Source organism: Tinamus guttatus, unplaced genomic scaffold (genome assembly GCF_059628265.1).
Source record: "Tinamus guttatus ecotype Peru unplaced genomic scaffold, ASM5962826v1 Tinamus_guttatus_pri_ptg000079l, whole genome shotgun sequence".
Classification (NCBI taxonomy): Eukaryota; Metazoa; Chordata; class Aves; order Tinamiformes; family Tinamidae; genus Tinamus; species Tinamus guttatus.
The window spans coordinates 5941715-5954520 of NW_028288613.1; the positions used below are offsets into that span (position 1 = coordinate 5941715).

Genomic DNA, 12806 nt, shown 5'->3' on the forward strand with positions numbered 1-12806 from the left:
TTAGCATGATTCACTTTATGAATAATATGAATAAAATCTTGAAGAACAGCATTAGTCACGCAAGTGTGCTCCTTAGGGTCTTCACAACTTCCTCATGAAAGAGGTAGATTGTGTGCTTCTTTCTCCAAGTGGGTCAAGGAACTCACAGAAGTGAAGCAGAGAAAAACTGTGATGAGAAGTGGGGATTCCTGTGATTAGCATCCCCAAACCATTATGTTTTTTTAACCACAAAGATGCTGCCTTTGTTCAATGGTGGTAGTGCAGCTCCAGGTTTTCCAAGTGCCTTGCCCCATATGTTCTTCCCAAGAGCAGAACTCCTCACGAGCACATTTATAGCCGGACTCCATGAAACCCAGCTGGGTCTGTGCTTCTCTCTAAGTCTCTTGGACAATGAATCACAAAACAATTGAATGAGGTCACACTTCACTACTGACAGTCACAATGAAGCTGTCCCTGCAGCCCTGGTGGCAGGACAGAAATGGGTCTTGTTTGGGCAAAGGCTGAAAGAGAAAAACCTAACCTGGCTGTGTTGGGGAGAGGATGCAGAAAGGTTATGGAAAATCAGAGATGCAAAAAGATGTTAGGGACCACTGGCAGGTGGAGCTCCTCTTTTATCATGTCCCATCCTTGTTAATATTTATGATATGGGACTCTTCTTGGAAAGTACTGCACAGAGATTTCTACATTCAGTGTCTGCTGAGGTATTCAGCTAGTTTACAGCAGATTCTCACAGGAAATCACAGGAAAATATGCCTCTTGCAAGCCCAAGGCTTGGAGAGGAAATGCACAGTAACAGCTTCATCTGTCTGCAGTGGCGCCAACGCTTAGGGAGAAATGACTCATCTTATTTTGGATATATCTTCTTTGGTGTAATCTTTTTCTCCCCACAGAATGAAATCACCTTTTTATAAAAAACAATTAAGCGGTCTTGGCCAAGCTTAAAAGCAATGAAAACAATTTCCATGCCAATTATGATATAAAGGGAAAGAAACAAGAAAAACCTGGGATGTTGCAGTTGTGTATCTCCAAACCCAATAGTTGTCAAGGTGATAAAGCAGAAGTAGAAGGCTTCCTGAAAATCCAGATTGGTTTCCCATTTTGGAAGAATAGCAGCTGCGCAGGAGATGTACACAAAGATAACTAGCACCATTAATAAAATGGGCACATCGAATTTTTCTAACTCTTTTCCTATTTTGTCAAAATTCTCAATTACACTCGTCATTGTCTTTCCCCTCTCTAGTTCAGGGCATGAACTCCATCTCTCAATGCTTTTAGTTCTTGATAGTTTTGTGTATTCCTTTTCTCTGGCAATTAACATTTCAAAAATTTCAGCATTACGATATTGGACTGGCTTCCTTTTAAGAGCTGACTGACTTTTCAGCACTTCCACAATACTCAAGGGTTCATTTAAGATTACTTTAGACTTCATCAAAAGTGATCTTCTGGATTGAGTTTCACTCTCTTTTTTACACATAAATACAGAACAGAGTTTAGAGGCTAGAATTTTTGACTGCAGTTTTCTGAATTCATTGTAACACTTGGATAAGACAGTTGCAAGGATGTCTCCCATGTCTGTCAGGACCAAGAACATCAGGGGAATTCCAAATAAAGCATACAACATACAGAGGTATTTCCCAGTCCGTGTGATGGGATAGGTATTACCATAGCCTTGAACAGAAACAAAATAGAGAAGAGAAGGGAAAGAGGGAGAGAGAGATAATATTGTGATTTATTACATAACGACCCAAGCTGAGCTTTTTACAGTTGTCAGTTTTAAAGAGGTATTTTAGTCCATAGCATAGTGTTCTTTTTAGTTTTGATTTGAAGGTGTTAAATCTTTTGAGTCTAAAATGTTGATGCTTTCAGAGTACCCTGCCTCTTTAAGCATTAGGAGCTTGGAGGTTGCCGGTCCTGTTGAATTCACCCTTCCTGAAGTATCTGCACTGGTTGTTTTACTTTGCTGCCTTGCAGCAAGAGGCCATTTAGGGATGAGAGTAGCCAGGCTGTTTGCATGAGAAGCCAAATTTGGACTAGTCAAAGACCAGTGTGGTGGCCATGGCCTGCTGGAGGTCGTTATTAGGAAGGTTTTCCTGATCAGGTCTTGTGGGTCAAGGTAAGACAGCAGGAGAGGTCACAGAGCCCAGGACCCCTCAGCAGAGAAGTCAGGTTGAGTTCAAGATCTTACACTACAACCAAAGGATTTCTGTGGGGGCAGCTCTGAGCTCAGACCTGGGTGATGGTGTGAATTCTCAAATTGTGGCAGTGCTGTGGATCAAATTGGAACAGAGATCTGTATCCTCAAGCTTCATTTCTTTGCCAAAACTGCTTGTGATGAATGATAAACTAATCATTCAATTTGAAATCGGTTCTAGTTCATCAGCTCTAGCTGTAATGACAGATATATTGACTTTATAACTGTACTGACCTCAGAATCGGTCATATGCACACAGAAAAACAAAGCATCAAAGGAGGGAACATGGTTATTCTAGAGTTCTAAAGGTTGAAAATATCAGTTGAAACAAATAGGAAAGAATTACTAGCTATATGATCTTTATGAAACACAAAATGGTAGCAAAAAATGTGCCCTTCCTCTAAATTCAATTTGACTATTTATGTTTCGTTCCTTTAACATCTTGGATATGAAACTTAAATTGTGAATTCGTGTTTTTCCAGCACAATGGAAATATTAATTGCATTGAAATGTAGTAACCATTCTTTTTATCCTCCTCCAAGGAGACATAAAGTATGTCTTCTCTCCCTTCGAAAGCATTGTCTGTTTCTAGATGGTCTTCCAGGACATGTACTGAGTCTGTAACATTATTAGCTTGTATGCTGTGGTGTGTCTTGCTTCCCAGTTTTGGGTTATTCATCTTAATTTTCACTACAGGCTGCTGTAGCCTTTGTTTTGTATTCAATCCCAGCCTGGAACTGGCTGTGATGCACTGACAGGCTGTTTATTCCCTGTCATTCTGTTCCCTACTGATCAATTGGGAGTGTTAATACTTACTGATGAAGCAATCAGTAAAGATTAATTATTAGAATTATTGTGCAGATTGATTTTCTTTTCTTCTTGATTTGCACACATTAGTGCAGTTCCCAAGGTTAAAACACATCTTGAGCTTAGATTTAGCCATACAGAAATCTAGCCAGTGGCAACCTCTGCAGACACTATGAAACTGGTGTCTGGCATCTCCTGAATAGATGCCTTGTTCCTTCCAGGTAGTTAAACGTAGCTAAGTTGACTCTCACCTAAAGTGGTTTAAGAATCCTAATATTGCAAATAATAAACCCAGCAAATGGAAGCATCCACCTTTTAGCAAATATTCCAGGCTTCCAACTGTTTCCAAAACTCAGCTCAATTCCAGACATTTCTTAAGGAGCCTTCATAATAGACAGTATCACGAAGACCAAAAATAGTGGCAATTTAGTAATAAATGTGTTTTATCTATTGGTTCATTTATTTATTTATTTATTTATTTATTTGTGTGGCAAATCCCCACGTCCCAATGACAGGACAAGCGTATCTAGGCAAGAAGTTTTCTGTAATGTGAATTTTCATCAGTTTGCTAAAGTAAAAGCTTTCTGATAAATGTGCTCTTTCACCTGTTCCTAGTGCACTTCTGCTTGTACTAATAAATATTCACTGCACTGAGAGTTCAAGTCTGCTTCTCCATATGTGTCATAACTCTTAAGCTATTCAAATGCACCTGTAAAGTAAAAAGTATGTCATTATCTGTACAAAGCAGAAGTACTCTGGCGTGTAGTACTGAGGGAGGTCTGCTTGGACAACAGCCAGCAGTACTCAGAGGCCTGCAGGAAAATGAGTTCAAAGATGGTCAATTTTATAAGAGGCTGAGGTTTAAGTCTCTGCTCTGACTTAGCAAGGCTCTATACATGCTTCATGTTAAAATCTTAACGCTCACACTGTTCAATGCCCTTGCATAGAATGGACTCTTTCTAAAGTGCACTTTCTGTTCTGCGAAAGGTTCCGCCAGGATCTTGAATATATCCCAGTGCTGTGGAGAAATGTCTTTGCAGTTGGATACAATGCTGTGGGACTCTTTCCCCTTCCAGCTTAATTCTGATCAAGTATTTCAATGGCCAATGCCTGTGATTGTCAACATTTGAGGAAGATTGCCCAAAGAATAAAAGCAGTATTGGAAATGAGGTTAAAGATATGCATTTAGCAAAGTGGAGAGAGCCAAACCCTGAGCAGTTGTTTTTGCTTGGTTTTGCTTGCTCCTTCTTTGAAATATACAGACAGAACGAAAGATTTCAGAGGTGAGATTTAAACACCACTGTTCAACCACAGTGTGAACATGGTTAATTATAAAGCCATAGACTTGCAAAGCTAGGTTAGACATAAGCAACCATGAAGCAATTTGGAAACAATATATGCCTGATGAATTACTTCTTTCAAGGAAGAAAACATTATTCTGTCTAAACCACAAGTCTGGGACTTATAAGGATTGTTTGAAAACTGGAGTTCCATAAAACAGTTGTATGTATATGTGTATGTCATATTTAGACCTAGTTTATAGTATGCATGTAATGACAGAGCTAATTAACACTTGCTATTGCTGTTACCTAGATTTGGACCTGTTTCTGTGACCAAGCTGCAAAATCTGTGTTTACAGAACCCCTAGTGGACTCATTGCAGATACTGAGGAAAAAAATGCAAGGGCAGGGAGGCTAGGGCTGGGTTTATTTTATTTTATTTTATTTTATTTTATTTTATTTTATTTTATTTTATTTTATTTTATTTTATTTTATTTTATTTTATTTTATTTTATTTTATTTTATTTTCCCTGGAAGGAACATGTTAGAGCAAACAGTTCTGACACTTGATTCTGCAGGGAGCACTTTACCTCCAAACTTACCCACAGTTGTGAACACTGTGCAGCAAAAGAAGAGAGAGCCGAAGAAATTCCAAATCTTTTTTGGGTCAACGAACCATTCGTGTTCAAATGTGCCAAGTAGATTATAGATCTTTTCCTTAAATACCTCCTCATTTTCTGTCATGTTATCTGTTACAATAACAACAGGAGATACGCTGATGCTTGCGGACCACCAGTCAAGGAGCAGCCAGCCTAAGTCTGTTATTTCAGGAATGACAGTTTATCCCAGCTAATGATTTATTCCTGTTCTTTTGGAAGATATAAATATTTACCCTCATCCCCCTTCTCCCATTGGAAAACATCAGCTGTGTCTGGTGGCTTTGGTGGATAAACAAGCAAGGCGTAAACAAGCAGTGTTGCAATAAAGTCAAAATATGACATAAAAATAAGCACAAAGAAGCCAGACAAGAAGGAAGACAGAGAAGCAAGATTGGATATTCATCTCATGTTTCATTTTGCACTCCCCAGGATTTTAGTCTTTCTCTGACCCAAAGACCAAATGGGGCACTAGGACTGTGGAGCCTAAGTGCCCCATTGGGGCATTTGGGGAAATGCAGCCCCCCAGAAATCAGAGGGAAATTTCCACAGAAATCTCAATATCTCCTTCATAATCTTAGTTAACTTGGAAAAAAAAAAAAAAAGAGCACAGATATCTCAGGAAAAATATCTTTATGCAGGAAGGCGGGGACCAACAAAGTTTGCAAAGACAAAATCACAGTGAAGGGAGATAAGCAAACAATATCAGTCATTAACTAAGCACAGAGAAAATCTTGTTTTCATGCTCAACTGTCACTATTTTGATGAATGTGTTTGAAAGACAAATATCTCATTCAAAAAGAAAAGCAATGACTAACTCTCTGTACATACCTGATAAATTTTTGGAGATGGACCACAGACCCTGCAGAAAATTCCTATATCCTTCACTTGAATTGACTTTCCGGTTACCTTCAATATGGGAGAACATGAGCGCCCCAAGAAAAGCATAGATCACAAGAGACAGGATGAAGCAGGCATGAGGAAAGACTGCCCAAAATATTTTTTTGCATCTCTTTTTACCTTGCAGAGGCTGTGATGTTAATGCCATTCTAAATTCAATATTTTTTTTAATGAGAGAGAGAGAGCTTTTAGAAGAAAGGCCAAAGATGTAAAAGCTTTCGCATCCTAGAGAAGCTTCTCCCGTGCAAACAAGGATTGTTCTGCCTCAGGCTTTCAGATTCCACATCTTTATAAGTGTAGATTGCACTGCAGTCCCGGTGGGAAAAAAGAAAAAAAAAAGAACACAACTAATCAAGCCTTAAAATATTTCTCAGTTGATGATACGCCACTCTGTGTCCCTGAATTACTATTGATCTGAGAGTGCTGTAATGCACACAGATGACCAGTTTCTGTGGGTTTCTACTGGAGCCAATTCATGTTTGTTCTAAACTACAGTTTCTTGATGACACAGTAGAAACAAATGTCTAACTCTCGGGAGGCAAAATGCACAGGATTTCTATACAGCGTTCTTCCAGAAATGAACAGGGAAAATTAAAACTAGCCGAAAAGAGAGTATGGCACTGGTTGTTGTTCCCTCAGGGCACAGCATAGCACAGAACAATTCTTCTCTCTTCCTGAGCTTTGTCTCTGCCACATATTATTTGTTTCTTTTCAATTTTAAAGGATTTTTTTTCAAAAGGAGTCAAGAAAGTTTAGTGTATTTCTCACATGATTAAAGTCTTCCCTTTAATCAAAACTGCTTCTGACCTTAGTAAGTAAGAACTGACTTGGACTTAAGGAGTCCTTTGAGGGTTAGTGATCTTTGGAGAACTACATCTGGCTTTAAAACGTTAAAACTTCCCTTTCATCCATCTAAAACACTTACAGCAATGAGCAGTATTACTGCCCTTTACCGTATTAATAGCGGTAGTAAGTGGAGTCAGACTTTACCGAAGGTGTTATTAAATATTCCTTCTCCAGGAAGTCTTTAATTGAAAATGGAAACAGCCTCATTCAACTGTTGGACGCGGCTAAAATGTCCATTGCATGAAGAAAACCCATTCCACGAAGATCATATTGATATCTTCTGGTTCAAACCCTAAGCAAATTGGCTCTCAAGATATCTTATGTTTGTTAATATGGCAGCCTGTATACTATAGAAAAGAGACTTCTATGGCCTAAGAAAAAAATAAGCCTATGTGCTTGCTACTTTTCTGCTTAATTGCCTATTTGACTTAATAGTGCTTTTTAACAGCAAATTTATAAACCCTCTTATAGCAGTCAGTCTCTCTCTCTCTCTCTCTTTTTTTTTTTTTTTTTAGTATCCTGAAACACAGGGAGGAAAAAAGCTAATTTTCACAATTAGTCAAAAGCAACAAAACTTCCTAAGACATTAAATGTAGAGATAATGTACTTAAACTCAGTATCCTTGCTTTGGGAATAAGGGAGACAAATCAAAAGGGCGGCTAAAAGAATAAAATTACTGTAGGGAGCATGCCACTCCATGCCAGCAGCACAATGCTTACTTCTCTTGAAGTGTTTTATAGCGAGTGAGTAAGTGTGATATAAAAGTTGATGGAATTTACTTGGATTTCTAAAGAAGTTTTGACAAAGTCAACTATTTTTAATTTCAAAGGTTTCTTTTTTGATGTTTTTTTTTTTGCTGTTGTTGTTTTTCAGGAAATTAAACAGTGGCATAAGAGCAAAGGCCTTTACCTGAAAAAAATAAATGGTTGATAGAGAGGAACAGAAAGGGGCATAAATCATGGAGGGAAGCCCGTGATGGAGTTCTCAGGGCTGGGCTCAGTTGTTCTGCACATTCACACGAGGCAGTATGATTTAAGGTATGGGAAGTCTGGAGGGGGTGAAGGCGGATTGAAACAGTTTATGACTAAGTTCCCTGAAGAGAAAATAGTTGGCAGCTGAGGAGGTGCTGGGGGAGGTCTGATATATGTTTGTTCTGTCCCACTGAACGTCCTTCTGTAGGGTGCCCATTGGAAATATGGCACTTGGCCAAGCAGATCTTAGGTCTGCTGCAGTATATTCATATTCTAAAAATGATTTTCACTGCCCTGTATGGCAATTCTGACACAATTGTCCCATAAATTTTGTTGTCTGCTTCTCGTATATAAACTGCTTTCCTCCAAAATGCTCTGAAAACTTCTCAGCCTCCTCCTATATGTGGTAGGACTGGAAAGTATTTAGCAGCTCCCAAGAGCTGCTTAGCTATTTGCAACCTCAGACTCTGAGCTTGTGACAATGAGAAAATTGAATAAAAATATATTCAGAAATGATTTTTATTTTATTTGCTTAATCTAAAACATTTCCCACTATTGCTGTATTACATATTTGAACACAGTTGCTTAAAAGCAAATCACACTAACCACAAGTTATTCCAAATTGAGTTATTGGTGCTTGTACTGAGAGAGGTTTTTTGCAGCGTGCATTTCCTATTCATGTTAATGGACTGCAAACCTGCACTTTTCCTTGCTTCCATTTCTCTGATTATGGCAAATGTGAGTGCTCTGGAGGTGGTGTTTGAAAGGAAAGTTTGTGGCCACAGCTGTAAGTTTTAATTATTCCAGTACAATATACACACATTAGAATTCATACTTTGCCTGATTGATTACAAAGGTTCACCCAAGAAGGCCTTTGTTTGTGTAGTGAGAAGTTCTTCAGTCATCAGTAAAGCTCTTTCTGCATCTTGTCATCTAACGTGCTGTCAAAAGACCTGTTCTTTATATGTGTTCTATCAAACTGTTGAATTTAGGCTGCTTTCAAATATTCCAACACTGTAACATCTTTACCTTTTTTGAACAAACTTGGGTGACTTGAAAGAGAACAAGTGCCTTATAAAAATGTCAACAGACTAAATTTAGTGCTTTTACTTGCACCCAGCATGGATTCTGATGAGGTTATTTGGTAAAGGACTAAGACCCCAGCTTAGCAGTACCTCACCACAATGTGAATTCAAAGTGTTCAGTTCAAGATGGGGTGCTAACAAGGATCACAGAGGATGTGATCTGTTCCTGGAAATCATTTCCAAAATGCACTGAGGGGTACATAGCTTCTCATGCAACCAAGGGTGCTTCTGCATAGATGTAGTACCAGCCCCAAGCAGCAAGAACAAAAACAAGTAGCAGCAGTAGTTGTGTTAAGAAAGGAGCTCAAAGTTGTGTAAACTTCCTTGAATTTAGTTGCCAGGCATAGTCCTAAGATGGTGGTGCACCCTATTTGTGGAGGAGGGCTGGAGAGGGGTCAGTGAGGTTTCAGGCATTTTCAAAGGACTCCTACCCCCTGTACATCCCGTGCATCTCCTATCCCTCACAGCCTCAAGAATCCCTAGGTTTTTGAGACATATCTCTAGATGATTTTAGACCATCATGGGGTAAAAAAACAATTCTGGGCCAGGCCCAGACCCTGCACAGACACATGGCACTTGTGCATAGCATATGTGCCAGGAAAAGTGACATGTCCTCTTCATGCATCCTGCAATTATTTTTCTCCTCTGTACCCCAGCAGTGTTTTCCTGGATATGACTATGACTCTTCATCTTTACCTCAGTTTTCCCTGATAGCTCCTATTCCTTCTCCTATTTCTTCTTTCTCTTTGCACCTTATACTGCTGGGAATGGAGAGGCAAATGCACTAATTGGCTGGGTAGAGTCTATTGGATACCCCAGGGTTTATCTTGCTTTGTATCCACCTGTGAAAGTCTTGGCTTTCTCTTGAGTAAAGTGCTTGAGCTGGTAACCTCTGGGAATATTTGAAAGCACTCAGGATGAGCATCTGGACACTGCATATAGTGCTAAGTGGATTCAAAGATGTCCAGGACTCACCCTGAATAAGAGCATTTCAAATTTTATTTTTCATTCACAGGAAAGGCAAGCAAGTGGTCCCATCCTTTCATTCCTCAGAAACAAGTGCTCTTCCTACCAACTCCATGGCCTGGGAGCAGCCATATTCGGATATTGGTCCCTACTCTTCCTCTTTTTCTAGCAGGTCACATAGCCTGAAATACTTCAGTGTTTTTCTCCTGGTGACTGAAGAGCAGGGCAAACCGCCATCTACTCACCAATCTTCTTCCACTCTCCCCTACCCTCAAATCATAGGTTCAGTGGAAAGACACCATTTATCCCTCTTCTCCCATGCCTTTCCCTAGCACAAGGCAACAGAGGGGAAGGTCTAGAAGGAGCAGAGCTATCCCCTCTGGCACCTAAAACTGGTAAAATATTATTCCTTCTACGCTGCCTCCTTGTGAACTTGCAGCTGTAATGTCATCTCTCTCCCAGTACTTCATCTGCTGTCGCTCACAGAAGCCAGCGACACAAGCACGATGGAAGGTTTGGTGGAGGCAGAGGCCAAGTTTCTCACAAGCTAGAGCACTGTGGCAGGCTTTTCTCTATCCATTTTCCTCTCCTGCTATTGGGGCTATGTGCTAAGAGCACACTCTGTTTGTGACTGAGAAGGGAAGTTGTTTCTTGATGGACCAACACTCCCTTAACCTTAGACTTCCCTTTTGAGACTTCAACCCCTTCCTAAAGGGCCATGGGGAAGTAAAATCAAATACTGACAGATACAGTGCAACAATTCTTAACTAGTGCAGGGAAGGCTTGGCAAACAAAGCCTGGTCACCGTTATAGCACAGTAATGTGTCCATTGCTCATTTATTTGTGTGACTCGTTTGAGTGATGTGATAACACTTCAGGGTGCTATAACAAGTGGAAAGGTTAATATCGCAATGAGTCACCAGCATAAGACCTCACTGCAAATGAGACACTGTGCAGGAGCCCTGGGTTTCCAGATAAGCAAAAGGGATTACTGAGGTTCAGCTACATGTCTTATGCTAAAGTCTTTACTGAGTTAATGTAGTGAACGTAATGCCAGTATAGTGGAGACTATCTCAGCCCAGTAGTTTCATTTTAAGGCAAACAAGCTCCCCGTGGAGAGATCAGAAAACTACTTCTTTGGAATTTAATTAACATTGGAACATGTGAGATTATACGCTGCATAAAAGCTAGCCATCATGATTCACATCAAGAAAGAAATTCTGCACAATTTAGTGGGCAAAAAACTAAAGATTCAAGATGACAAATCTACCCTGTTTTTCTTGGGAAAAAAGAGGATTATATTTATTCTTTCTTACTATTAATGTGGCACCATAAATATGTAAGCAGCTTAAAAGAGGGGATACTAAAACCTTGAATACTGGAACAAGCTTTTATCTATATATGCCCACCAACAAGTGTGCTAGATTGTCTCTATGAGTGGCACAGGCCCTCTCCATTCTCAACATGTAAAATCCTAATGTAAAACTATCTCCTGAAACCGTTGCCAATTTACCTATATATTCCTTCCAACAGAACACTTATGGGCAGTTTTGAGTCACAGACTGATTACATTTAAGTCACTACATATTAATAATCCTTCAACCTGGAAGAAGCTCCTTTATTTAGCTTTTAAATATAAGAGCTGCTTCCAGGTTGAAGGATTATTAATATAAAAATTATACTTTTTGCATAGTTCTTTCCACCCTCAGCCATCCACAGCACTTTATAAATTAAAAGCAGGCTTCTGTATGAAACCAACAACTGGACACTTTTTGTGGAACTGAGCACCTGTGCCTGGGTCATATATGGATTTATGTCAGTGTCCCAGAGCAGACTAAATTCTCTATTGCTTTATTTAGCCCCAGTTTTTCTAGCAATAGTCTAAATAATTTCTCTTTCCATTTAGTGTGAAGTATTCTTACAATATTTTCTAATTCCATTATCCTAGCACTCACTAAGAATTCAAGCTGTGGAAGACGCCTTTACAGACAAGGATATCCCAAGAAATCATTGAGTTGGCACTTATCTTCAAACTTCTTTCAGGTCTGAGATGGCTAGATGAACTTTTCAAACCTTGGCCCATCCATTTCAGTGAATACATCATTAATTGGCTTACACCTTGTAATGTGGCCCCTTTAAATGTTTTTAGAAGTCATTGGAGCAACTTCTGAGTGCTATTTAGCAATTCAGTAAACAACATTTAACTATCTTAGTGGGGAACACTCTTTCAAGCCCTATAATCATCAAGTCTAGCTTCACATGTTTAATTAGTTTAAGCCACAATTCCTTGGTGATGCGATCCTGGCTGGGTTCATGGGTAGGACTGCATTATGAAAATGCCTTCTGCAAAATGCTTTGTGTTAGAAGGGAATGTAGCAATGAGAACTGCATGCCCATCTTTCCTGAGGAATTTCATACTAAAACGGACTTGTGGAATGAAGTCTTTTTTCCCACTTTTCTCAAAAAAAAAAAAAAATGTACCTCTGAGTGGGTCATCTAGGCAAAAGGCCTGCCACATGCTGTGTGTAATGAACCCATCAGTCTCACAGAGGCTACGTTTTGCCCAAGGACACTGGGCTCTTTCTGAGACTGCCTGACACTCAGGGTGCTCATCACCACTGACACTCGCCACCGCTCCCCAGCACTCAGGCTGCATGTGAAAAGCAATAAAAACGAGCAAACAAAGCCTTCCTCGGAGCCACTTGGGAGTTTGAGCTGTGTGGCAAACGCAGCTTAACTGCAGGCTAGACACAAATTCGGGGACGGTTATTGTCTGAAGCATGTCAGCAAGTCAAAGACTTGCTTCATGCTCTAAGAGGTGGGGCTGTAGAGCAATAGCTAGACACAAGCTTGGACCAAGAGGCAAGGGTTTTTTTTTTTTTTTTTTCCCCACAGGATATGACTACGAGGGGTTGCATGTTGTGTACTTGATATTTTTATAAAGATTCTCCAAGGACCAGTTATACCCAGGGTCACATTAAGATTTTTAGACATCTTCAGACTTCTTCAGACTTCAGACTTCTTCAGAAAGAAGAGGATCATGAGTTGGTTGAAGTCTGTATGGACACTATAACACAATTTTCATATGAACCCTGGAAGGTCCT

General features: G+C 39.7%; 1 protein-coding gene across 1 annotated transcript; it reads right to left on the reverse strand.

Moving 5' to 3' along the window:
- Nucleotides 1-844: 844 nt before the first annotated feature.
- Nucleotides 845-6436, reverse strand: KCNK18 (potassium two pore domain channel subfamily K member 18). Its single transcript, XM_010216599.2, has 3 exons — nt 5766-6436; nt 4881-5027; nt 845-1668 (listed from the first exon to the last, which is right to left on the reverse strand). Exons 1-3 carry the CDS (start codon nt 5980-5982, stop codon nt 845-847), a joined length of 1188 nt encoding a protein of 395 aa, XP_010214901.2. The 5' UTR covers nt 5983-6436.
- Between the last annotated feature and the right edge of the window lie 6370 nt (nt 6437-12806).

Excerpts from the sequence above, each read along its gene's own strand:
- KCNK18 (XM_010216599.2), bottom strand. The coding sequence starts at position 5,982 with ATGGCATTAACATCACAGCCTCTGCAAGGTAAAAAGAGATGCAAAAAA. Across the intron at positions 5,028-5,765 it reads CATCTCCAAAAATTTATCAG|ATAACATGACAGAAAATGAG; the intron begins GTATGTACAGAG and ends TTATTGTAACAG. Across the intron at positions 1,669-4,880 it reads CACAGTGTTCACAACTGTGG|GCTATGGTAATACCTATCCC; the intron begins GTAAGTTTGGAG and ends TTTCTGTTCAAG.